Source organism: Lepisosteus oculatus, chromosome 26, assembly GCF_040954835.1.
Source record: "Lepisosteus oculatus isolate fLepOcu1 chromosome 26, fLepOcu1.hap2, whole genome shotgun sequence".
Lineage (NCBI taxonomy): Eukaryota > Metazoa > Chordata > Actinopteri > Semionotiformes > Lepisosteidae > Lepisosteus > Lepisosteus oculatus.
In genome coordinates, this window is record NC_090721.1 from 2,791,580 (window position 1) to 2,818,668 (window position 27,089).

The 27,089-nt window shown below is 40.2% G+C and overlaps 1 protein-coding gene across 2 annotated transcripts in view; it reads right to left on the reverse strand.

The window, feature by feature from the left end:
- Positions 1 to 27,089, reverse strand: part of spns2 (SPNS lysolipid transporter 2, sphingosine-1-phosphate) — an 89,755-nt gene that overhangs the window by 12,445 nt on the left and 50,221 nt on the right. For both annotated transcript variants that reach the window (XM_015367774.2, XM_006640829.3), the window contains exons 3-11: positions 25,729 to 25,865; positions 17,398 to 17,549; positions 13,161 to 13,227; positions 9,486 to 9,628; positions 9,137 to 9,289; positions 8,548 to 8,737; positions 4,726 to 4,791; positions 4,158 to 4,256; positions 1,364 to 1,527 (exon numbers count right to left, since the gene is read on the reverse strand). In XM_015367774.2, the coding sequence (XP_015223260.1) occupies positions 1,364 to 1,527; positions 4,158 to 4,256; positions 4,726 to 4,791; positions 8,548 to 8,737; positions 9,137 to 9,289; positions 9,486 to 9,628; positions 13,161 to 13,227; positions 17,398 to 17,549; positions 25,729 to 25,865 (1,171 nt within the window). The remainder of the gene's footprint in view (positions 1 to 1,363; positions 1,528 to 4,157; positions 4,257 to 4,725; positions 4,792 to 8,547; positions 8,738 to 9,136; positions 9,290 to 9,485; positions 9,629 to 13,160; positions 13,228 to 17,397; positions 17,550 to 25,728; positions 25,866 to 27,089) is intronic.

Below are 27,089 nucleotides of genomic sequence, written 5' to 3' on the forward strand. Positions count from 1 at the left end.
TAGAAGCCAGCACATTTTTTGCATTTTTCTTTTCATTCTTTCCTGTTGTTGGTATATGGGGATCGAGAAAACTAAATTCTACAAAATAATTTCATTTTGTCATTTAAATGTGAGGTTTGCATACTCCCATTACTTCAAAACTACAACTCTCCAACTCAAACAAAAAATCTACATTTCCCTCCACAGAACAGCGAAGATGCAACATAGAATAAGCTTTGCATTCTTCTTTAGAAACTATTGTTTTGTTGTAGGGAAAGCTAGCAGGGTCAAGAGCAGGCTAATAATAGCTCTTGTGCATGCTGTACAGCAAAGAGACATGCACGTCGGTGCACGTATGTGCCACTTTTCTAAAAATGTCTTCTTCATCTATCTGGAAGGAAGGAAATCATTTTTCGGAGGCATAAAGGAAGCTAGGTCCAGAAAAGTATGTGAATGCTAGGCATTGGAAGGAGAATGTTTTTCTTTACCCTTTAAGGGAATAACAGTGCACCAAGACCTGATATTTGTTTGGTTAGAGTAAAAAAAGAATCTATTAATAAATAGGGTTCGTCTTTAGAAAGGCAACATAAGCACTGAGATACTGTCCATCACCTTAGAATAGCAAATGTTAAAGCTGCTACAGTACATGTCCCACAGTGAAGTTTGAGAGCCGACTCTTTGGGACTGTTCCCAAGGTTATTCTGATGCTGAATGAATGTCTGTTACACATCCTCCATTGCCAAAACGTTGATATGTGGTCAATGGCTCAGTAACAAGGTTCCAGTGAACATCATGTGTATGCAAGTTTTTCTTAAATGTTTTCATTATTGAGGATAAAGCAATGCAATTTCCCCTACTGGGTAATTATCAGGTTCTTTAGCATGGTGCTGACTCAGTTAATGTTCCAAAGCTTTTACAAAGGATCCCTGTCCTGTACAACACTGTACCTATGAAACACTTTTAAATGCTGCTGAAAGTATTAAAGTCTGCTCTCCTGCCACCTTTTTATGATCCCTTTTTACTGCCACAAACTGCAGTTTACGTGAAATTACACCACATGCACAAAGGCAGCCTCATTTTAGGTTCTTAGTGGCTGGTATTCCGAAAATGTCATTCTTAATTGTGAAATGTACATAAAGAACTGCATACTCTTAAAGCTAGGATGTGAGGGAATCGGCAAAGTTCAATGTTTTAAGTGTCAAGCCAAAAAACCTTGTGAAATACTCAAGCATGCATTAATGCACTTAGGAATCCTTACTGTATGCGCCGATATACTGTACCCTTATGTAAAGAATAGAACACATTCTGTAATGGCTTTGTTTGGGTGTGTGATGCATAAGATTTGTCACTGAAAGACTTTGCCTGAAGCTAGGAGAAGACTTACTGCTTTTCTGCCTTCTCCCGATCATCCAGGAAGAAGAGGGCAGTGGCCAGGAAAAACATCCCCCCAAGCACGATGACGAAAGGGCACAGCATGAGGGCGTAGCCAAGGCTGAGGAACTTCCAGAGGTTGGAGTGGGCATAGCTCTTCTGGAGAGCTTCAGAGATCTGCCAGCACAGGTACACACACAAGCAAGAACATCAAAACCTTGACAATCCTTTCTTTTTGCCCCTTCAGAAAAGGTGATGTTGCAATCAAGATATCTGATACTATTTACTGCAAGTAATAACATAGAAACCATGACCTATGGCAAGTGAACAAATTGTGATTATTGTGTGGTGCTCAGTGTTCATACCACCCTCCACCCTGTCATTGTCCTTACAGCAGTTACTTGGCTCAGGCCACCCAGTTCCAATGACCTTGTGTTTCTGGTGTTTCTGTCCAAACTATGGCTCCATCAGCCAAGCAGGTTACAGCCAAATCTGTATTTCAAATTGCTCATGCACTTAATTCTCACTGGGGATAGGCCAAAGCTCTTGAAACCTGTCACCTTGGATAAAAGCCTCCTCTAAAGAAATTATGAATATAGTTTGTGGCATTATTAACTAATCACAATTCTGTACAAAACCAACAGATACAAATAAACCAACGGAATGGGAAAAGGCTGATGCTAGAAACTGCTGCTTTAATAAGGGACAGAACTCAGCTCTGATGGGAACTGACTGATTAATTATTTCGATCTTTAATGTTGAAATATTCTCAGCCGCTGAGGGCTTTAAATAATTGATTTTGTACTGATGACTACTCATGTGGTTGGAGGCATGAGGTCTTTTTTATTCCCCCTCCTCTGTCTTAGGTTGAAGAGTAATGATTTTGAATTAGGCTGTTGCCCGGACAAGTACCTTGAGAATTAAGAACTGCTGAGGTATAACCCGTGCCTCATCCATGGCCTTTAGTTTAAATATTGCAAACTGTCCAAGTTCAAATAATATAACAGCCACGCAACTCTACCTTTCATTATTGAGTAATATAGTTAAGATGTTTTTCAGCTTTTATTTGACAGCTATTCATAATCATTTGGGCTTGTTGACTCCTCCATTGTTGCTGAAAGTCTTAGTCTGCTGTTTTTGCTGTAGAAATTTATTACATCAGTTTTAAAACTTTTTTTTTTACTTGGAGTGTGACAGCATTTAAGTCAAAGCTTTTTTTCCACATCTTTTAAGAATTTCTGTGGATTATCAAGAGAACATTTGCTTTTTAGAATGCACAAGTTGTCATTAGATTGAGAGCCATAAGCCCAACAATTTTGGGGCAAGTAAAAATGTTCTGTCTTGGAGTTGTGGGTGAAAATGACAGAACTACCTTTTGAAGATCAGTGGAAAACAGAATAATTTTTGAGGCAATTCTGTTTCTAACAGTCAATAAAAAATCGATAAAATTCAGTTTTTATTTATTATAGTACTGTGCACTGTTTCATGTGGAAGAAATCCCCTTTTCTTTGGAGCCTCAGGGATGCCCAGATTCTGTTGAAGCTGTATCACTGTCTACCACAGGGCCTGTCAGTGGTTTTCTATGGGAATGACAGGCCTTGCATTAGCCATAATGATTCCCTCTCTTCTTACCAAATAGTGGTAATTTTCTGAACAGCATTTGATCAGAAAAAAGGCAGAAATTCTTGCTTGGCTCTTTTTTTAACAAATAGGCTGTTTGAGACAGCAATCCTAATTTTTATTTGCACTGTGACTTGAAATTTTAAAATTACACGCAGGGCAATTTATTTTTTCTGAGGCCAAATGGTTAATCCAAGAATGCCAAATTCCCAGATTTTAAGTTTAAAAATTCATTACATCATTTAAAAAAGCAAATGGTCTGAAAAATAGGTTGCTTGAGGCACAATTTAATTCAGATATTTTGCTGGATAGTTCACTCTGAATAAAAGCATTCTTTCAGATTCGTTCCAGTGGAAATGCAAAAAACACCAGGCCCTTGCAGTGGGCAGACTTTCACAACCTCTTCAATTGTGTTTAGGAAAAGTATATGTTACTCTTTTCGATTTGTGGGATGTGACTCATCAGTTAATTTAGCCAATGCAAGAAGGATTCTAGACCGCATCACTGTGAGGTGCAGTGTTAAATGATTTATGTATTCAAGGGTGATTTTTGTAAATAAGCCTGATGTTAATACTGCAGTTCATGGAATGTTGACCTTTATTTGGAATGCATGACATCATGTGGGGACACTCCTGGGAACAGAAACAATTGTAAAGAATTGCAGGTTAATGTTTTACTATATTATTTGGACAAACCACATCATGTTTTAAAGAGAGAAATCCCCCTTTTTTAACACCTAAGGTTTAGAGAACCTTGGTAAAACTGTTCTTGCCCATTCTAGCTGTTAATCTCTTCAATGCTGATAGAAACTTAGTGTTCTATAACACTTCCAGGGCACTTCTCCTGTCCTATCTATAGCGCTGAGCTTCTTGCAGTACAATTAGCAAGATAGGCTGAATGGCTTCCTTTCAGCTGTTATTGATCTCGTATTCATAAGTCATTGCTGACCCATCTGGAGATTAACCCACTTGTACAGGTGCCACCACAAACGATGTTTCGTTCCCAAGCACAGCTCTGAATTGCTCAGTTGAATTGTCCCTCAGGTCTTAGTCGGCAGCCCATTTAAAATCTTCCTGTACAGCCTGCAGGGGTGTGATCCCCTGTAGGGTTAAACTGATCAGCCCTGCCAGTCCTGTTTGATGACGGCGAGTGTGGTCGCTGTGGGAGTGGGCAGGGCGGGGGCTCACCAGGCCAATCAGGTAGGGGCTGCCAGCGTCGCCCAGGATGTGGGATGTGAAGCTCTGCAGGGCGACGGCCGTGGCTCGGCGTGTAGGGATCACCACGTACTGCGGAGACGGAGAGAGGAGGCCCGTGCCGTTAAAACCCAGGCTGACGTTGTGATCACGAAAGACACGGCTGGCTGTTTGCTAGTGAAGAGTACCTGTCTGGAGTGTGAAAGAATGACTGAATATCTACAGTGTGTTACGATGGCCTGGCTCACTTACTGAACAGAACAAGAGCATATGCCATATGATTTTGCTTGGATCACTTCAGGAGGGTGTCTGTGTACAAGGTCTGAAGCTCATATATTTCAATAATCAAAATCCCAAACTGTTTTGTATTGAAACTGCAATGGTTCCAGTTGCGGTGTTTCAGTTTAATTTAGTCTCAAGAATAATTATAGTTTAAATCATAACATGTATGCAATCCCTGGCTCCTCTTACGCTCTTAAGGCCTGAAAATAATACCATCCGTTTGTGTAATATTGCATAAAAGATTCCAGTCACTGGAGAAGTGTATGGTTTTGTGACTTACCATTAAAATGTCTGCTGTAATGGCCCAATTTAAAAACAGTAGTGTTTCTCCAATAAATATGCAGATCTGTTGAGGAGGAGGAAAACGAGAACAGAAAATAATTTAGCATCCCATTAACAGTAAGATGGTTCACGTGTAGCGCACTCAGTTGTTCCCAATACGCAGCTCGTACCCAAATTTCACACTCGAGCCACCTGAATAATTGGGTACAAAAAAGTCACACCTCAGTAAGTATTCAGAAAAGGAATAATGAACAGTGTCATCTAGAATGCTACATAAATAGATTTGGAGCTCATCTAAAGAAAGATCCAATGAAAGACAAGGAGATATTTAAGGAAATTTTGTGCAAGTGGTAGTTTATTTTCACTCTTTGCCATCAATGCATTTTCATTTTTCTCTTGTCTGTGATGTGTAACAACATTCTGTGATGGCCGTCTGATGGAAAGTGTAGCAGTCAATGAGGGTGAATGCCGAAGAAAATGTTAAGAAAATTTAAAGAAATTGATTTAAATAGCAGGTATTCCTTGATCTCAAGGCAGTTCAGGGACCGGAAAGCTCTGCATTAAAAGGCGCTTGCTCACAAAATGCAGGACCCAGGAATGCCTGGTCATTAATGTGTGTCAAAAACAAAGCAAAACAAGTGTGGGGCAGCTGCCTATACACAACAGATGTCACCAGCATTCTTGCAATTCTTTTAAACCATATAGGGTTTCAGTGGAATCCTAGATATTTGCAGTGACCTTTTTGTTTTAAGGTTTTTAAGTTTCTGGTTTCGGCAAAATGGAGGGGAGTGTTGATCTCGATGGACTGGGCCTGAGTGTGGTGTGCCTCACTCTTGCAGCCCTCAAGGAGCTTGGAAACCATTAGCTCAGCATGATTGACATGTCATTGATAAACTTTGCACCTATCAGGAGGTCAGGTGGGGTAACAGACCTGCCTCCACACTCAGCTGCCAGTTTCCTGCAGTGTTCAGCGGTACAACATTACATCAAACTAGTCCTGACATCCCAATCCCTTTGATTCTTACTCAGATTTCTTTCTTCTAAATTAACAGCTACTAGAGTCCACTAGGGCTTCAGGTTTCCAGTCCCAGTTTTAAATACACAACAATAGGCTAGAAAACAGGATATACACATTAAAACAAATATCCTCAGAGGAGCCTCTGAGCCTTCAGAATGTTACATTTGTGTATTTAAGGAAGCTATAAATATAACTGGTAATTGTATACAGTAATGAGGAGAGGCAGACAATTCTAAAAGTCTGCCTTAAATTAAGTCTGTGTTTTAAATTTATATTGACTATTTGGCACAGGTGAGTAAAAATATATTGACCTTAAAAAAAAAAAAAACAGGAAAAGGAAATATTTCATTGAGGTCATCTTGCGGCACCACCTATTTTTTCCATAAATATTTTTCCAGTATTTTTATGCTTCCTGTGTATGTAGCAAAAATAAAGGTCTCAAGAATTGCAAGAAGAAAGAGTAGACTGGTTAAGATCAAAGCAAACATTCTCAAAAAGACACCAGTTTGGCATAATCAGCAGTGGGAAAGGAAGCGAGGATGAAGGTGCCCTGTTCATGTCTGGAAAGGGAGGGGGAGTGAATGTGTGTCCGTTAAAGAAAGTCTCGCTGGTGCGGACAGTGTTTGTGTCTGTGTGCCCTGTAACAGCCTGGAGTCCCATCTAGGGTGCACCCTGTCTGGTGCCCAGTGCTTGCTGAGAGAGACTTGGATGAAGCAGTGAGAAAATGGATAGATGAATCGTATTATTATTAACAATGTCTTGTAATAGTCATAAAGGGAGAAAGCCACAAATGATCCATGAATTAAACAGAAGTTTAGTTCTTGTTATGGTCTACCAAATGCAGAATATCCAACAGCACAAAAATAATAAATACAATTATTAATATCAAGAAAATTATCAGCCTTTGAAATGTTTCAAACCCTTGATGATCTATAACCAAAAGCTGGTGAATAAAGAAAATTAGAGAATTAAAATGTGATAAAAATGTATGAAAATGATGTAACTATATCTATACAACTATACAGCTTATTTCTATTTTTTATATGTTCTTCAGTTACTGGTTTCACTAACCCACAGGAGGTTGAAGGAGCCTCAGAATACCATCTTGATTTTTTCAGAGTATTATATTAGGAAGCTGAAATGGAAGGAGAGCAATCGGTACCCCAACATCACAGAGAATTGGCTGGAGAACTAATGTACAAAGTGATTAACCTTCAACAACAGTACTGACTGCTCTAAAACTTCCCAGCTTCAGCTGCATGTTTCATAATCATAACGTTCAAGGATAACTGGAGTGCTGCTGTACCACTAGGAAGAGGATGTACTGTAAGACATTTTTAGCCAGATGTGCAGTCAGAAAAGTGACATAGGAGAATAACCCTCACCCAGGGGCAACAACTGTGAATCTTCAGAAACCTCTGGTATCAGCAGAATTCAAAGTGTCCATGACTGTCGTCTGAGGCTGACCTCAAATATTTGGGGTCTGTGGCAGATCTCCACAGCAATGTAAAACACCAGGAATTTGTCAAATGGCAAGTAATTGACTCCCAAATTAAATGAGAGTACATGGTAAGATTGGATGAAACATAAATTTAGTTTTTGGACACTCTCAATAGAAGTAAGATTAGCAGAGAAAACTGCTGCCGAAGTTGAAAAAACATTTGAATATTCTGGATTTAGAAATATTTGTAACTATTTTGGTGTGGCGATCGGCGATGGCTCAGTATAATTCAGGATTCTGGGTACCTTAGATGGGGAGTTTGCACGTTCTTCCTAGATTCACATGTTTTTTTGTCAAGCATGTCGGTTTCTATCTTTCTCCCAGAGAAATGCTGTCTGGGGTTAAGCAATGGACTGGATTCCCATCCAGTGTATTAAGACAGAGGTTTGCTGTTGCTATGACCCTCACCAGAACAACACAGCACAAGCAGCCGATGATAGATGAATTGATGTAACTGTTTCTGACAGGTTTTCTCTTTACAGCATACATTAATATTAAAAGCTACGTAAGTCATTAGTTTTTGATGTACATCTCACCAAAGCAATCTGCTTCGAAGGCATGAATAAATTTGGAGGCTATCACACATATATATTGCAGTATATAACATTCTTCTATGCAGATATGATATTTGTATATTGTACAGTACGAAACGCAACATTATTCTTTAGGAAGAAATAATTTTATTTTCCTTCAAAATCAAAGACTTTTTTGCTGGGAACTCTGGTTGTGGAAAAAGTGAAGGTCAGTTTACACAGCAGGTTGTTTCTTTTCCACAAACAATGGGAAGCTGTGTATAAATCACGTTGCGACGGTGCTTTTCTGAAGAAAACCCTGAAGCTACTGCCAAGCTGACTATTACCAGGCAGTGACCTGGCCCCTAAATATGATTTCTAATGGTCTTTTTCTGGGCTGCACCCTTCCTCATTTCCTTAGTAATCAAAAAGCAAAATAAATACAATTCTTGGCCTTTTCCACCTTAGTGATGGATTAAAAGCTAGATGGTTTGCCAGGTGCTTTAAAAGCTGTGAGACCAAATAAAACAAGATTTATACATTATTTAAAGCACTGTGTAAAAACAAGCACTAGCAATGCATGACTAGCCATTCTGTAAGTTGTTGTGACTTGGATGCATTCATAAAAATACCAGATAGCATTTCTTCAACCGCTATTTCGGGCAACTTTTTAATATTTATTTAAATGTCAGAAACTAAAGAATTTTTAGCTCCTTGCCGTACATCTAGATATATATAAATGCCTTGATGTGAATAATTCTCAAGTCCAAGCCTGCAGACAGTACTTACGTAAGCTCCCACAATGCTCTTCTTGGCCGCGACGAAGATGAGGCAGATGAAGATGGCTGAGCCCAGCATGCTGACGGCGCACACCAGGGGGTCCGCCCTCTCCGTCTTCTGGCGACACAGGCGGGTGGCAGCCGCCCCAATCAGCACTCCCAGGAACCCCGTCACACAGGTGATGGCCCCAAAGATCAGGCTGATGAACAGATGGTAGAGCGTGAAGCTCAAGAATCTCTCGGTTTCAGTGACGCGCTCCTGGGGCTGCTCAAGGGCAGCTGGCCAGCAGAGCTCTATCTGAGAATACCTTTCAACTGTCTGTTGGCCTAATCAACATTTTTCCTCCGCATTGCTGTGGATGATATGGGTCTCTCTTACATTAATACGCTTGCGTCCCTCAGATTCCCAATGTTGAATCTTAATTCTCAACACTAGATGCTCCAGACGTTCCTTATAATTCACAAGAGCCTCTTTCCTAATTCTGGGAACAGTTGCCAGCTGTCCAGCAGAACACTTTCACAGCAAGACCCTTAAATATATGTTGCTAATATATATATGAAGCTGGAACCGAAAGGCAGGCTCCCCCCTCTGCACTCACCTGTCCTTGATGCTGCAGGGCTCCTGGTTGCAGGGCAGCACAGTCTTCTGTACCACCTGCGCCCGGAAGAGGTACTGCGGGATCCACATGCCGAAGGCGCCCGTGGCGAAGGACACGGCCGCCGATGCCAGGGACGTGAACACGTAGCTCCGGCTGAGGGAGGAAAACCAGAATGTATCCGAGATCTCGGGACACTGCGGACGATGGACCTCCAGATGTAAGCCTGCAGTGGTTTCACTTTGGACGGGTTTAATGCCAGCATAACGCAAGAGACACGAGCCCCTGGCTTTGCAGGAAGGAAGAACTGCCCCGTTTACTAGTATTCTTTACTTAGAGGCCCTCTTCTTACTTCTTGGCCAGCGCCTTCATGTCGCAGACCCATGGCGTCCGAGCCTTCAGGCGACCCCCGAGCTGATCCGCGCTCCCGCGTTTCGGCTCGGGCACGAAGAACAGGATCAGGCCCCCTGCCGTCATTCCCAAAACTGGAGAGACCTGCCGGGGGGAAGAAAAGGCTCCTGTTTGTGAGTCAGCCTCGGCACAACACTCATCACTGGACCGGCTTGCTGCACGATTCATGTACTCAAACTATAGCTTTGGGTATCGCCCAACATCGGACCCCAAAACTCAGTCTGCTTTTCTCTTTCAAATTCATGGATTTTAGCTCCTCTATATATGAGGAATTCATCCTTCATGTTTTTATAATTTCCATGTTTTTAATAAAAAGGTTACAGTATTGTTGTACAGGTATGGAGTAAGTTGAATAGCTCATAAAGTTATAAATGATTTTATTACTGATGTGCTTACTGCGTTCAGATTCTCTTGTGATTCCCCTTTTATATATATAACTCTATAGCCCATAATAAATGTGCTATTGATTTTTAGTTATGTGGCGTAATTAAGCAAAGCCTTGCTGTAGGATTGTCTTCTTTAAAAGCCGTACTGTGACTAAGGGAGACTATCTCATCATGAACACAGGAACAAAATGTGGGTGCTTACTGTACATCACCAGTGGGCTTGTTAATACCCAGGTGAGATTTAAAGTAACAGTTTTGTCAGCTAATGTGAAATGGTTTCAAATTTTCAGAATTTCTTTTTTTGTTTATTTGCTGCTGAAATTGAATATTAAATAAGAATTTTTTGTGCTGTTTATAGGTAAGGATTACAATTACCACTAAAAATCAACTAAACGTATCATTCTTATTTGGTTTTAAATGCAAAAATGAGGAGAATTTAGCATCCAGAAAGCATGTTTTCGAACTGTTCATTTTTGACCATTTTTGATTGACAAGTGCTCGGTCAGCAAAAACTGCAAAATTGGGCCAAAATTATTTTTCAAGGAAATAACAAACCAACACCTTTCCTGCATTTCAAACGCATCCTAAAGCACAGCAAAGGCATCACGAACTGTCTAGTGCTGTTCAAACCCTAACCCTAACCCTAGTTTGGGCACTTAAAGAACATTCATCTTCAACCCTACCTACTAATACCATGGTGAAAACACTGCCCAAATGACTGCAAATCAGCCAGAAACATTTAAATTGGCATTTTGTTTTGATTTAAAATGCAAAAACGAGGAGACTTTAGCATGCAGAAAGCATGTTTTCAAACTAATGGTGAACAAGTTGCAGTGTAGGGAGATGAGGACTTCTGGGGAAAGGAAAACCAGTTTCATTTGTCAAATGAAATTCCTTTCTTAAAATCTAGCAGGCTTACAGGAGGGCCTCAGGAGGCATTGCAGTATCAGTATCACCCAACCTAGCAGTGTTTTTAATATTGGCATATCTTGGCACACATGGGTTCAGCTGGCAGTAGTAGCTTGTATGTTTAACCACTGTGCTACCCAAAAGTCAATGGCATCATGCCTGGAAAGTCATAGGAGTCATAGGTCTTTTGAGATATCTTACGAGAAATAGTCTTAATCGTACATGTTGTTTTGTGATCTTATTTTATTTTTTGAGTTCTAGCCTCTGCTCATCATTCTTAATTCTAAATTACCTATTCATTTCAGATTGACGATTCCAGCTCTATCTGAGCAGAAGCTGCCCAAATGATTTATAATGAGAACCTTTAATTCTTAAGCAGACCTGAACCTGAACCTTTTCTCTTTCTATTGTTCAACACCAACTCCAGCTAGTGAACATCAAGGTCTAAGTCTATTGACTCTGCTATATACACTACATTACATTTCGAGAAGAGATGCACTATGAAAACTGAATTCACAGGGAAGTCCAATGATGGATATGGATATTGGAGGGGGAGATCCTAAGGCGTGGAGATGGGGTGGGATTTCAAAATAAAATTCCTTGGAGAAATCTCCTTCTGGAGAATGATGCAACACTGACCAGTATCACTACTGTAATTAAAGCAACACCTTCACAGGGTTATGAGGTGGTCCAGCCCTTTGCTAATTTGCGCTCTTATGTTTGGTAGAATACTGTATTGGGTTTGCCCGGCATGTCTTAAATGAGTGAGACTGAAGAAAGGATGGATCTTAAGAAGCCCCTCCGAAACATTCTCAGACAGACCTTCCCAGGAGCAGTCAAATTCTCAGCCTCAATTAAAAGGTGGAAGGTCAAGTCCCAGAGTCCACAAGGTCCCTTCCTGCCCAGTCTGCTAGGGATAGATATCTGTTGAGATGCCTATCTACTCCCTGCCTTTTCCGAAGTCTCCCTCCCCCTCCTCTCCCGAGGTTTCCAGCAAGGAAGCCCGACATCTCGGAGCGCGCAAAACAGACGGAAAGCCGAACAAAGTGTTTTTTCCTCAAAGCAGGATATTGGCGGTACAACCTCATTTTTTTTTGTTGTTTTTGATCAGCGCCTCCGAGCGGATCGTTTCTTTGTGTGGCATACCGTGTGTGAATACCCTTGCAGCCCATTTCAAAATTTTGCCACCACTCTTTCTTTGAAATGGGTGAAAAGGGCACTGTCTTAGAACATGACTTTCCTGTGCGATGGACATCTAAAGTTACCATTTTGTGCCAATTCTAAATTTTTTTTGTGCTTTAATTAGAGTGCTTTAAATATGGCACCTACTGTGTACTTTAGCCATTACCCATGTGTTACTGCTTTCACTTCTTGTAGTGAAACAAGATGCACACAGCTGCACCACAGAAAACAGCAACCATGAATGCAGCTCCCTGCTTGCCTTTAAATGCACAAGATGACAACTGTGGAGGGCTTCAGCTTGCAACATCCAAACCAAAATTTGTCTTGAAAGAAAATATTGCAGTGTTAAAATGTTATACTTCACCCTACATGTGGTCTGACTACTTCAAGACTGCTGTGGCATTTGCTGTTTAAGATAGAGCTCAAACAGGGATCTGGTTTGCGTAGATGGTACTGCAGAGAGGTCTTGTAATCCATCGAGGCATGTTGCCTTCAATTAACAATCGCAAACTGTTGCAAAGGGTTTCTATGTAACAATTTTCTTTGGCAATTGTGGACTAGCTGCATGCCTTTGAGGCTAGCTGTTTTGAACGAGCACCAGTCTGTGCTATCAGATACTTTCAAAACCATATGCTCTTTCAAAATGTACAATTGAGGCCTATTTTTACTTTGTAGAACTGCCGGATTTGACTGCATGCAATTCATTTGACATAAGGGAATAATGTTTGTTTTGGTGTGCTGTCAGAAAACTGTGCTCATTTTTTTATTTTTTCACGGTAAATGTCCTAGGCTGGAACAGTTTTCAGGTGAGCAGTTTTTCTGCACTTAAAGGCTTAACGAAAAATGCTGAGAATTGCATTTCTGTGTCAGTCTCTAAGTGAGAGGCCTTGGAGACCCTTCTTTTTTATAGAACTTGGTATAAATACAATAGAAACAAAAGAAAGAGTGTCTAGTTTTATCCTGGTCTAGGCTGCGGTGATCTCATGGCATACAGAGTGAAACAGCTGCACAGTCATTTATCTGAGTTACACTACTCCAGTAGTGTGCAGCGTCTGTGAGAATCTTGTCCACAGCTATAGAACTTGACAAAAAAATACACCTAAAGAAAGAAGGAATCGATCATGAATGATTCTGCTTACCCTCAGTGCCCAGTGCCAGTCGCCTGCAGCTTGTTTTACACTTGATCCCAAGATGTAGCCCAAACCACTGGAGGAAAAGAGACCATCAGAAAAAAAATCACTTTTCCAAATTAGAAGAAAAATATCATCTGCTTTTTTTCTTCTTGTTTCGGCACACAGCAGCCACACTATTGAAGTATTTGTGCCACCAGGGATACTTTTATTTTAGGAAATTTACTGCTGAAAACCTCCTGATTCGTATGCTGAGCTGCAGCCCAGGAGTTACAACATTTCATCACCAGCAAGTTCCTTTATTTTTGCTTGTGTTCTGAAACTTGCTTAATGACCGAAAGATAAAGGTTACTTTAGGATTTCGTTTTAAAGTGTTGACCCTGTCCTATAAGGCTCAATTGGAAGTGAAAATTTTTCGGAGTGAATTTTTAAGCTTGGTTTTTTGCAGGTATCGCAGCACATACAATTCTGATGGAGGCAGTGATGTTTTTTTTCCAGACCCAGAGCACAGTACATCCTCATGCAGTCTGTTGTTTAGACCCGTTCACTGTGACACCTTATGGGGTATGATACCTTTCATGACTAATGGAGCTGAGGTCAGCCTTCTGTAAAGCATGTGTGTGTGTAGACTTATTTTTCCTAGTCCTGTTCCATTTTGCAAATGTGTATAAGCAGCTAAGTTTCTCCCTTTGTTGGTCCTCTTCCTTTGACGAGCCAGCTTTTAAGGGGTATGTTATCGTCATTATGAAATCATATTGATAATTTTGTATGTCGAGCAGCACTTTCATGAATGTTGTTTTACAACATTAGTATTATTGAGACCATTAATGAGTTTGCTGCAAACAATGAGCTAGTTATGGTTAATACAGGTACTGTAGTCAACATACAACTTGCATGAGGCTTCAAGGTGATTCCAACAGGGTAAAGTTAGTCTTCAAAGTGGATAATGATACTGTAGATGCATTCCAAACACAATGTGACCAATGTAGCCATAGTGTTGATCACTGAAAGGGTCCATAAGAAACAGCAGCCTAAAGTTCTTCCTCTTCAAGTAGCACCTAAAGTATTGTAAACCTTTATGCTTATAAAAAATAATTGTGAAATAACTATAATAAAGAAGACCTTAAGAATTATTGCCTAAGAACATTTTAAAGGCCTAATAATATTTCCAGCAGAGCACATAATGTAGCCTTATCAGATTCAACTCACTGCCTATTTAGACTGTTCAATTGAGCCAGTGCTGATATTCTGAACAGATAACCATTGAGCCAGGAGGCAACAGACAGGCTGGTCAGGGTGTGTGTATTCAACCAAGGAAAACCATTTCCTGCGCAGCGTGTCCAACGCTTGAGGTCACTTCCTGGAAACCGTTAATAACAACTCCCGAACAAAAACAACAAACAAGACTGAAAGTGTTGAGGATGTTTTTTTTACTTTCCTGCATGAGGTCCAGTCACTCAGCTCTTATTGTTTCACAGTGAGCGTTAACTGCCATTAAATATTTTGCTTTGGCATTCCAGAATTCTTTTGAGGAGTTGACGTTTCGACCCGTTCAGTGACAGCTCGGTGGTAAAACATTTGAAAAATTCAACTGTTTTGCAATGAAAGCCAGCGATGAATGATGGGGTTTAGAACCACGTCCAATTATTATTAAGAATAAAAACAACAATGGGTATAAAAAAAATAACGTGCCAGTGGTCTGGCCTTTCTCCAGTCTGGGTTCTTTAGCATTTGTAGGCGAGGTGCGTGTCTGATAAAGTATTTTCATAATGGCTTCTTAAATACCTATTTTTTTTTAGTTTTCCATCTACTATCGTTTGTAAGACAAGTCAACATGTCTTTGGAAGGTTGGGGTTAACTGGGGCATCAGGGGAAAACCCCCTCGACAATATGAGAGCAGGTGCAAATTCCGCACAGAAGGCAAACTCAGGACCCAAAAGGTACAAGAAAGTAGAGTCAACAGCAATGTCAACATGCTCCCTCTTTCAGTCTGACTAGGAGACGATTTCGTTCTCTCTGCACTGTCCAGCCTGTAGGATGAGCCTTAAACCTGGAGAGTGGTGGTGTGAATCCTGGGCGAGTAACTTGCACGCAGTGTCTGGAGAGCTCTATAAAGTGGGCGATGCAGGCCGAGTGACAGGAGCACTGGATTCGGGTGTGAACTAAGCGATCTTCATGCAAATTCCCGTGTTCCTGTGGCTAACAAGGGCTGTGAAGGAGTATCCTCTCACCACTGTGTCCGCTGTTTTGCAGATTGCAGCATGAAAAGACACCGGGAAACCTCTTTCATTTGCTGTTATTATCTGAGAAGTAGGGTGAAACAGGATTCATTGAGTCCACATTGGGTGTAAAATAATTTTACAAGTATTGATTCAAATAGGGTGTTTTGAATCGTTGATTTTAATGCTTTTTTTCTTTGTAATAAATATCTGTTGTTTTGGTCCTTAACATGTAGTTCTCCATCGCACATTGATTTGAAATCTGAAGTCTTTGATAAACATTTGTGGAATTAGTTAACAAGTGTGATGCTTGAAATTATAGATCAGAATGTCGTTAGCTGAAAATGAGTAGAAACAGCAGGAAAATATTTCCAAATGTCATATAGAAGGTTAAAACACAGAGAAAAGCCAGTAATGAAGGATTCTCACAGACCTCTTAACTGTTGACAGCTCAGCACAGCATACCACAGTATCTTTTCATTTCTAAAAAAATCTAATTAGGTCCTGTCTCGTCTTCCAATCTCTTGACACATTTAAGAATAAAAGAATTTGACACAGCCAAAGCTTATCCTCCAGCAAGAAGCTGCCAGGAATTCAGAAAGAACTGAAAAGTTAAACCGTTAGTGCAGGGGTGGGCAGTCGTGAATTTTAATTCACTTTTAAGCAGCAGCACCTTCAGATCTGGGAGAAGCTGTTGAATCGGTCCTGATAAGTCATAGAAAGTTGGTTTCACTGATTTGTAATGAAAACCTGCAGATCTACAGTACCACATCAGAATTGCCCATTAGTCCCGGATAAGTGCTCAACAGCCTCTGGTCAATCTCCAAATAAATGGATTTGGCTCTAAACTCAAGCTTTTCGGCTATATTGTAAAGAACTGATTTGTTTAAAACCTTTTTTATGGTGTTTTATTAGCCAATCTCTGATTCCTCCCATTCCAAAGGAGATGTGTTTTCTTGTGAAGATGTTTGAGATTAAAGGCACAGTTGAAGACCAGCTCTGTTCTGATGGGAGATGGATTGACCTTTTTCATTCTGGTTTCTTCTGCAGGTGAAGTGTTCTTCTTTCTTCAGTCCTTTCATTTAGGTGTTTGTGGCCTGTGCTAAGTACAACAATTGACTGTGACATCCTGTGTCCATTGGCATTTACTCATAGATACCAGGACAGTACACTGGTCCCTCCTCCCCACTTCTGCCCCAGACATGTCTCTTCTGGCCTGAAGGCAGCATCTTTGTAGAAGACACTTCAGTTCATGTGGGAACTATGGTTATATTTAATTGTGACCTTTGAGTTGAATGGCTTTTCATCATTTCACTCCTGATACACCCACATTGCTTGTCATATCTCGGTTGAAGACTTGAACACCGTTAATAAGAAAATGTCATCACTGTGGACGATAATAATTAGCTAATTGCATTCGTAAAACAAGTTAAAGAAGCAATCTAATGTAGTCAACGAGTTTATTAATCTGGCAGATCTCAGTGGCATTGAAGCATACTGTTCTTTTGTCAGTATCCGCCAATTTTTTAACTGTTTTAGACAATTCAGGGTTGCAGAGGAGCCAGAGCCTATCCCAGCAAGCAACAGGCACAAGGCGGAGTATACCCTGGACGGGACGCATGTCCATCTTAGACGCATGGTCCAACATAGACACAGTCATGCACTCACTCACACCAGGGGCAATTTTCCAAGGAGACAATTAACCTACTAATATGTCTTTGAACTGTGGGAGGAAACCCACGCAAACCTTGCGAGAACGTCCAAACTCCACTCCCAGGGCTCAACCCAGGGCTCCAGTGCTGCATGGAGTCTTACCACTGCACCACTGACATTCATTGCAAATGCTGGTCGTGACTGTGAGCTACAGCAGAGTAATTGATGACTCTAGTGCTCGGTGACTGTGCAGTAGGAGTAATCAATGAGGTCAAGGGTGAGTCACTCGAGTGTCATTTATTCTGACCTTGCCCGTCATTTCTGAGCAGTCGAGTAGGAAAGCTGAGTGACGGCTGCCCAGAAGCACAGCTTACCTGCCCAGGGGGATGGCGAAGTAGAAGATGGAGAGCATCATTGTGCGTGTGTTGTTAGTGAAGAGATCGCCGATAATGGTTGGAGAGATGGAGGAGTAGCTGGATTCTCCGATGCCCACCAGGCCCCTCGACAGGACAAACAGCCAGTAATACTGCGTGGAGAGGACAGCGTTCTTAGAAAGACAAATTTTAAGAACTAACACAAAACAAACAAGCAGAATAGATACAGGGCTAGAATTCCAAAAGCCGTTTATTTCCATATTCGGTGACTCTGTTAATGTATAGTTTGCCTAAGGTACAGGCATCAGTCATACAGGGAAGTGACATTACAGCACGAGAACAAAAAATAGAATAAATCTACTATGATGTTTGGTTTACTATAGGAGGTATTAGAATTATAGCTCTAAAACTGCAGCTTACATTCTGATTTTATTCACCGAGCAGCAGAGGGACAATCTCTCAGCTGTAGCTGACATCACTCCTCATCTCTCCGCTGCTAGCGACTAGAGTGGAATTTAAAGCCACTGACATTATGGTTGCACATTAATTTACATGACATTAATTAAATTAAATTGATACACAACTGAATATTAAATTGTGGTCTGATAATTCTTCATGACCCTCAATTGACAAGATTTATGAGATGACAATGAAAGTACCATAACAGGATAAGAAACCTAGATTACCTTTCTGTATTTCCTACTCAAAGTACCGTAAGGCATTCTGCCATGTAACAATTTAATAGATTTAAAAAGAGAAATTTAGATAGCCAACATTGTTCTTATTCCTTATTGAAACCAGTGTAAATTTCAGATAAATGTGAATGGACATTTTAGGGATTATTAAATGTGAAATTATGTTATTTCATTTAAGTTAAATGATAAGAAAAGCATTACCTAAATTACCCTGTGTTCTGTAAATGTTATGAAAGGGGTTTAGGAATAGCATTTGAAACATTTTTTTTCTTAAGCATTTACAATTTTCCCATTACCTTTAATACACAAACCTCTGCTGTGCCATTCATTTTTATTTCTATTCATTCTAAATTATACTGTTTGAAAAAAATGAAAATAAACACTTTGCAGTTAAGGCTCTCTCTTTGTTCTTCAGCTGTAATTGATATTTTGGACATCTTTCAAAGGATGTTGATCCTTTTTTATACAAAAATTCCAGAAACCCTGTTAGATAAGAGATAATTTGACTTCACCCTGTTAGGTTTATTTAAGCCACCCTGGCAGTTTTATTACTGTTTTGTGCAGCAACAAAGTTAAAGTGTCTAAAATGGTTATCATAGATTGGTCCCACAAGTATTCATCATAAAATGCCCTTAAAAGTCGAATGTCTGTTGTGACACTCTGTGTGCTACAGCTACATTTTATCTCACGCTCATAGTGTGATGACTGAGTCAGTCTGTGGTAGTGTACTGCTTCAGATGTACAATGGTCCTGGAGTCAAAAGAAAACCTCAGTGGGTTTCTCTTGATGGATTTATTAGCTGCTGATGTGTAAGTGGTGAAGGTGTTAACTCCTACACAGGCCAGCGTATGTAACATCATTTAATTTATCCTCTCAGATTCTCCCCCACCCCCCACCGACTCATATGCAGCTGAACACATTACATTAAAAACTTGTGGATCTCACCACAGATATGGTTGAAAAACTACAAATCCCACGCTGCCACCCTTCCTCTTCCCCCACTTTGCGAATGGTACATCACAACCTGAAAGCCAGGGGTAAAACACAAGTGCCTTTTTTCCAGTCAAACTGGAAGCCTGAGCCAGCCATCGGAAGGAGACGTGGTATTTTCTGCTGAAAATGTGGATACTGACCTTTGCTCTTTTTGGCGCCAACACAAGAGAAGGAAATTCATGTGGAAGTACCTCCTCCCTTTCTCAAAATACTCTACCTTTATATATATCTTAAGCCATGTATGTATCTTCAAAAAACCCTACTTGCACTGCAGTAAAATATAGGCTATTCAGCAGAACAGCTACATCCTCAGTTTTGGTCATACTGTCCCCCAGAGACTGCATACTGTATATAAATACGTAATATATAAAGCAACTCCCTTTCCTACCGTTTTGTGAGCATAATGAGAATTGTTCACAGAATTCAGTTTTGTATGCTCAGTGCATCTAAGCCTGAGCTCTATGTGCATGTCTTTCTTACACCTTCGAACATTTCTAGCAAGTGGATGATTAAATATCATCTTAGACAGCACTGCAGCACAGAAAGAGAGATGTGTGTGTATGCATTTAGAATTATCCGATGCTATTTACGATCTATTTCACATTCTAGTGCAGAATAAACAGGCTGTTGCTAAAAGCTGCAGAACAAGTTGGTTTGTTTCTGTGATCATTTATTTTCCCCCAGAACTGCAACCACCCAACTAGAATGCTTCTGGCTTACTGGCATTTTCCTATTGCAGGACTATCTCAAACATTTTTTTTTAAATTGTCCTTTTGTTTAGAGTCAAAAGAAACCAGGAACCTGATAAAAAGAACAGTATAGTTGCGTCAATCAATCAACAACTATACTTTTTGCCCTTTAAAATATAATTAGTAGTAACTTAGAGTTCTATTCACCTACAGGTAAAACAGGGAGAACAAAACAACATAACTGTCACCTGCAGCTGAATTAAATTTGAAAAGCAATCTTATTTTAATGAGCTGAACAGCGTAAGAGGTTATAACACCTATTATAAACAATGTTAAGCTCTTATTAGGAAAACCTCAAAATGTCTCATTAGACTCTTTGCTTTCATCTATGTTGTGATTAATACACTTTTACCCATCATACTAAGTGCTTTTCTTTATTAAGTGATGCTGGTTTTACCATAAGAATGTTTGAAAATAAAAATGACCACTTTATAGCTGGTAGATATTCCACCAGTTCTCTTAATTAAATCCAGGAGAAAAAGTTGCAACAGTTTGATGATGGCTTTCTGTCTCCTCCTTATCTCGGTTGGAATACCTAGTGTGAGCTGTGCCAAAAACAGAACTAGAAAAAAATCCACAGATTGTCAAGATCAGATCTCAGAATAGGCTGGACTGCTAAACTAAGTAGGCAAGTGGTGACTACTATTTCACAGTTTGTAAACAGCATTCCAGCAAAAAAAGGATAAAAAAGTTACAAAGAGAGGAAAAGAAGAGATTAAGAGATAAAGCACATATAAATAGAAAATTGTGTGTTTTATTGCACATGTTCAAACAAGCAGTGAACTGTCTAGAGATGAACTGCATTCCATTAATAGCATTCTTTTATACCTGATGACTCCCAGTGTTGCTGGGTTTTGTGGAACAGTTCTTTAATTTGCTATTACATAATTCCAGGGGGATTATATGATGTGAAGCAGTGCTGACTGGAACAGGGTTATTCTGAGTGGCTCTGGTTTGTGATGTGCTCATACATGACAAAATAATGTTTCTCTCTTCTGTGCTAGAGGGCCAAGGAGGCATTATTGTCTATTTAGATTTAGCCAGAAAGTTCCCTCTTCCGCAGCTTAATACTGATCCAAAGAGGAATCTGAAAACTGAAACCCTGAGCAGTAGCTACGACAATCTGTTTCAGGTAAACAATCATTATGGAGTTTTCAATTGATACTGAAAAGTGCTGCTTTCTCACATCTTTAAAATGTGGGAGTTCATTTTGTGGCTTTGTTTGTTTTATGGATAAATGGAGTGACTGCAATTCTGATGAAAACTTATTTATAACACATTTGTTATGTGGTGGCAAGTGGTATCTATAAGCAAACCAGTAGTTAGGTCACAGCACTATAAATTATTGAACTTGTGCCCCCTAGCCATTTCTGAAGAACAATGATGCATACTTTGAAATATTTTTTTGCATAATTGAAGAGGAAACAAACTTCAAGATGAAGGGTCAACAGTGGCCTATTTTTAAAAACCGAAAGACAAAAACAGATACTAACAACATACAATTCCCTTAGCACCCAACCACCCAAAACCAAAACTCAATGTAAGAAGTTAATTACACTTGCCTTTACACTATGTACATAATCTCTTGAATCTGTGCCTGTACACCAAAGCTTTATCTTTTCAGTTTTATTCTTTCTGCTCCATAACTTCACAGAACAAACTGACCTAGAACAATTTTGCCTGTGGTGTGAATATCAGTCTTAATTTGGTCATGAGCGTATGCAGTATGTTGGATACTGTACTGATGCAGCCCACCTGGCTACCACATGTTGCTCCTATTGTCTCTGCTGTTTTGTGTCCAGGATTCACAAATTTAATAAGACAAGGTTCTGTTTCTAAATAAAAGAAAAATGTGAGGCCAGTCACAAGTCATCATAATGATGGAACTTAAAATTTCAATCAAAGGTGAGAAGGTATCTTTCCTGTCCACCACTTGACAACTGAATCATTGCTGGTTCTGTGAGATGAGTGAGATTTGGTCAAAACTGGTCTAAGATTATTTTTTCAAAACAGCTGTTGAGCTGCAATGTTCTCATCTGCCTGCTTCTTCAATAGTTCCTGAAAAACGCAGACTGACATCATTTTGACTGCATCTGCCACCTTTTCAGGAGAAATATTTACGAGGACCACCCTCTAGGCTTTCTCTTGTTGTTGGCTTCCCATTAAAATTAATGCATTCTGTACATCTGAGACTCTTGCATAAGTGTTCAGTGCTCTGCGTAGTTACAGTTCTCTGCTGCTGGCTGACAGATCAGAAGATCTTGACAGCCCACGTGTAAGATGACCTTGGAGAGAACATCCTCCGCACAGTTCTCTGAGAAACCCCGGCTTGCTCCAAAGCAGGCTCTATTATTGAATCAATGTGCTGACTGCAGGGGGGTAAGAGAAGCCAGTGTAGAATACTATCCAGTGCTGTCCCAAACTGGGACTGAAGGAAATAAAAAATCTTTAGATGACTGATGTGTGTTACTTTTCATTTGACAACTCACAGCAATGTGGTTTAAACAGCAGATTAATTGGAAATTGGAAAGAATTTTCATTAAACTCCCTAAAGTAAAAAGCATTTGAAGACTATGCTATTCCAATTTTCCATGATTAACAAGAGAATAGTTTTTTATTAGCCTTTTACTGGATTTGAAGGAGTGGCTCCATACCAGATCATAGATTTATGCTGAACCAGTAACATAGCCTTCACTTTTTAATTTACACATTTATTTCCTTCATGCTGTCTCTAATGCATTGTATAGTACTTGACTTTTCCTTTCTGAAGGACACAACATGTTGATCTAATGGAATTGTTTCCATGACACATTTCATTACATTTTCCTGATCCATGCCAACGTCTGCTTAGAGACGTTTTAAATAGTACTTTTTGGCTCAAATTGCTTAGCATGCCACTCCACTGTCAAATGCATTTGGTGGAAACATCTGGAGGTCATGAATTAATCAATTAACCCTTTTTGGCAACTAATGGGTTTCTTCAAATGAAGAGGTTCTTGAATCAAAAAGCTGCCAAGCCAAAGTTTCTCCTGTTAGTATTGTGAGCTGGTAAATGTAACTTTTTTAAATTAAATATACCATCCATCCATTTTTGAACTGCCTCTGCCAATCAGAATACGGGGTCTCCGGGGAGCTGGAGCCTATCCTGGCAAGCAGTGGGTACAGGGCAGGGTACACCCTGGATGGGACACCAGCCCATTGCAAACACAGACACACACCAGGTACTGTGTTCCCAGAAGCCAATTAACCTAGGATGTGCTTGGACTGTGGGGAGCAGCCAGAGGAAACCCACAAGAAAATAAAGGGAGAACATACAAACTCCACACAAATAACACACCAGGTCCAGAACTGAACCCAGGGCCCCAGCACTGCGAGGCAGTAATGCTGGCCACTGTAGCACTGTGCTGGCCCACACTAAACATCCCACATTTTAAAAGTGTCCACTAAGGCTTTTCCAACAAAGGGCAAATGCAGACTGATAGAAAACTCAAATGCCAAACTGCAGTTGGGAACATAACATATAAGCATATAATAATCCAGTTTCTCAAAAAACACCTCCACATGCCACACTACCGATGTACAGTAATCTTCCCTGTGTAGCCTCCTGAGCCACAGCAGGTACCTGCCAGTAGTACCAGAGGGCAGGTGCCTGGCCTGGGGAGCGACACTTGGTGGAACCCCTCTGGCCCCCATTGGCAGTATGAAAGTGTTTTGGAGATGACAGGAAAAAAGCAATCTCTTGAACCCTTAGGTAGCCCTATTCCTCACTCATAAATCAAATCTCCAATCTTCCTTGATAGTTAAGTACTATATAGCTATATTTATAACAGGGTAGTAGGTGTACAGTATAGAAGGTATAATATAATGAGTAAATAAGCCAGATGAGTTAATAAAAAATGGATCGTTTAGACAATGTATTAAGCACTGTGGGGAACACAAAAATATGTGATATGTCAGAACTCTGGGGTGAAGTTTCCCTTTAATATACAGTCATTGTGAAAGTAAAACTAACTAAGAAACGCAGGGCAGAAGACATAGGCGGTGTGTTAGTTTTACTCTGGAAGTAATCCGAGACAGCAGTGACATTAGATGTTTGTCTAATACATCCGAACAAATAATATTTTTTTTCTTTTTCTGATATTACAGTGCCATTGTATGTGGGTGATCAGTGTGATCACAAGGAGGAGGTGTCACATTGTTCCATGAGGGATTCATCCTCTGACTTTAGATTCCCTCCCTCCCCTTGTGAAACAGCACAAAAACCCGCTTTGTCCCATGCATGATCTGGCGCTGTGTTGTTTGGCCCCTGGATCTAATTGGAACGAGCCACTTCTCGCGTTTGTGTGCGAAACTCTGTATTTGTGTGGCTGTGCGTTCCCAGATGGGTACCTTGATAACGTCGCTTGATGGCTGCTGTGGTTGAAACAATGAGGTCAGAAAACAGTGGTAGAGTAATGCACACAGCACAGGTTTCACAGGATACTTTTTCAGCTCCTGTCTCTTCTCAGACTGAGACACTGTGTTTTTTTATAACTGGGTGCACAACTGATCTAAGTAATTTGTGTTGTCGACCCCCCATCCTCCTGATTTCTCACCTAAACATTTTTCAAGATGTTAAAGCATCCTAATGCTAGTGTGTAGGCTATTCCCCATGTGGTAGAAAATTAGGTCAGGAGCTGTCAAAACGGGCATTATTGATGTTCTTTTCTTAGTGGGTAGTGAGATACAAAGACATTTTTTTCTGTGTGCTATTATCTAACCCACTATTCTCCACGGTCCTGAAATCAGCCAGGCTGGATCTGGGCATCGGAAAACACCTTCCTCCAAGTCTCACTGTTTCAGCTGGACTGACACCATTGTGCAACAGAAAGAGCTGAATAACACCCATCTCTGCAACCTTTTTAGAGATCCTGTCTCCTCAATGCTTAAGTGGCTGCCCTCAAATCACAGTGGACAGTCTCTGGTCTCTTCTGTACACATTTACGGAACTGCTGAATCAGGCCACGAGAGTGTCATCTTCAGGGAATTCATAGTTTGTCTACTAGTCGTTACTTCTTTTTTCTTTGGTCATATTTCAAGGATGTTCTGGACATACAATAACTCACAGTGGTCCTTAAATTAAAATGGAGCTAATCTCATACAGCTGCAAAAGCCTGGGCAGTGTTTTATTGTTTTTTTCTTTTTTTAAGAAAGAACCAATAATTAACAAACAGCCCATTTTGACCCTGATTGATTAGGTGATTGTGTGACGCATGCTCTCATTAGGTCATTGCTTTATACCAATGACCTCCCAACCTCTTTAAAAAAAAAACCTTTTCACTCAACACAGAAACATACAGAAGAATAGCCTAAAAGGCTTATTTAGTATGCCTTTTAATCAATCTAGAAACAGACCTCCAGTATTTGGTAATAAGCATATGTACAAGTAATAGGTTTATTCCATGCTGAAAAAAAGAAGAAAGAGAACACAACGTTTCGGCCGTGGAGCCTTCTTCAGGTGTGAGAGAGACAGGGCAGTAGGCAAAGGTAATTGGCCTTGCTGACGCAGCTACCCACCTGAACAATAAGCATATGTGTCCATCTTAAAACTCCCCAGATACCTGACTGATTAGTTTGACATTAGAGTGTTTCCTTTTACGTCTGACTTTCAACATTTTCTGTCACTTTAGTATTATAGTATAAATAATTGAAGCTGTTTTTTTAAGAACAGTATTGTTTTATTATGCTCTGAATGAATTTCGACCTCAGGGTAAGGTTAGCTAGTGGCATGTTCCTTACACATCCATACTGAGTGGTTCCAATTTGAAGTAGGACCAAGCAGGGATTCACACACGCAGTGTTCAGGCTTTGGGTTAAGAAGCCTGGGAGATGAAAATCAAGTTGGATCATCTTACCTCTTTGGTGATAAACGAGCTGGACAGGGTTACAGCTGACCAGAAGAAGATGCCACAGCTCAGGATGATCTTCCTATTGAAACGGTCTCCAAGGTAACCAAAGATGGGGGCTGCAACCATGAAGCTACAGATGAAGACTGCAATGACACAGGGAACAAAAAAACACATAAGGCTGGAGCTCAGTGGTGGAATGCGTGAAAGACTAGCTTTTGTTCTGCTTATAGGAGTTAATTGAGTCATTCCTGTCTGTGGCGTGCATTGACCTTCTCTGAAAAGTCAAAGAACCAGTCACATAAGAGGAATGGAGTTTCTGTTCTGCTAATACCCATCATAAGAGTAGTGTCTTGAATCTGAATCTAAACCACTTGACAACTTTGATGAAAGCATTGTACTGATTTGAACTAGAGGTAAAAGTGCACTTTCCTGTATCTTAAATCAAGATCATGTCTGTGATCTGTTATTCTTAGGCTAAAGCGTTAAGAGTTAGAGTCTTCTTGTGTTTTGACTTTTCCACTTTATTCCTTGCTAAAGATTCATTTTAAAACGAACCATTTGCAGCTCAGGGCTAATAAAGGCAACAGGCCAATTATTGTGTCAGCACTCTTGTTCACACATTCAGGGAACTCTATGTGAAGGACAAGTGAAAAGAGGAACCATAAAACGTCAGTAAGAAACCTAGTGCAAACTGCCCAGAAATCCTGTCTGTTCCACCCTAGGGCACAAGGGCTTGGGACTAAGCTATTGCAAAAAAGAAAGTAAAAATCTAATGGAAAAGGAAGCTGGGGACTTCTGCACTCAGACACTCAGTCCTGGCACGGTGCATTCCCCAGATGCAGATTTGAGGATATCCTGAAATCAAGCACATTTACCTGGCAGTGTACAACCCTCCTCAGTGTGGATTCAGAGAAATTAAACCTTGTTTTAGAATAAGGGGAAAATGCCAAAGCATTGTGTGCTACCTAGTGAAAAGCTAACCAACTCCTTGATAATTACTGAATATGATGTTGTTTGTTAAAATGTGTTATTTCCAACTCAGTCTTCATTAAATTATTTCTATATGAAGCTTGTATTTCTTAAAAGTAGGATTTGACAAAAAAAACACAGCTAATCAATAAAAAGGAAAAACAAAAACAAATATCCCTGAATTATTAATGCTTTTAAAATGAGTGCAGAGAAGAAACCAGTGATATAATTCTTTCCAGAATTAATCTTGACAGTGGGATTTGAAGCTTATCGCTGTCCGAGAACTTACTGACATCAGATTTGCATAAACACATTCTCTAGGGTGAAAAATATCAAGAATAGCTGTGCTTCTTGTTGCCAGAAGTAAGGAAGTCTCTATAAATCAGAAACAATATGAA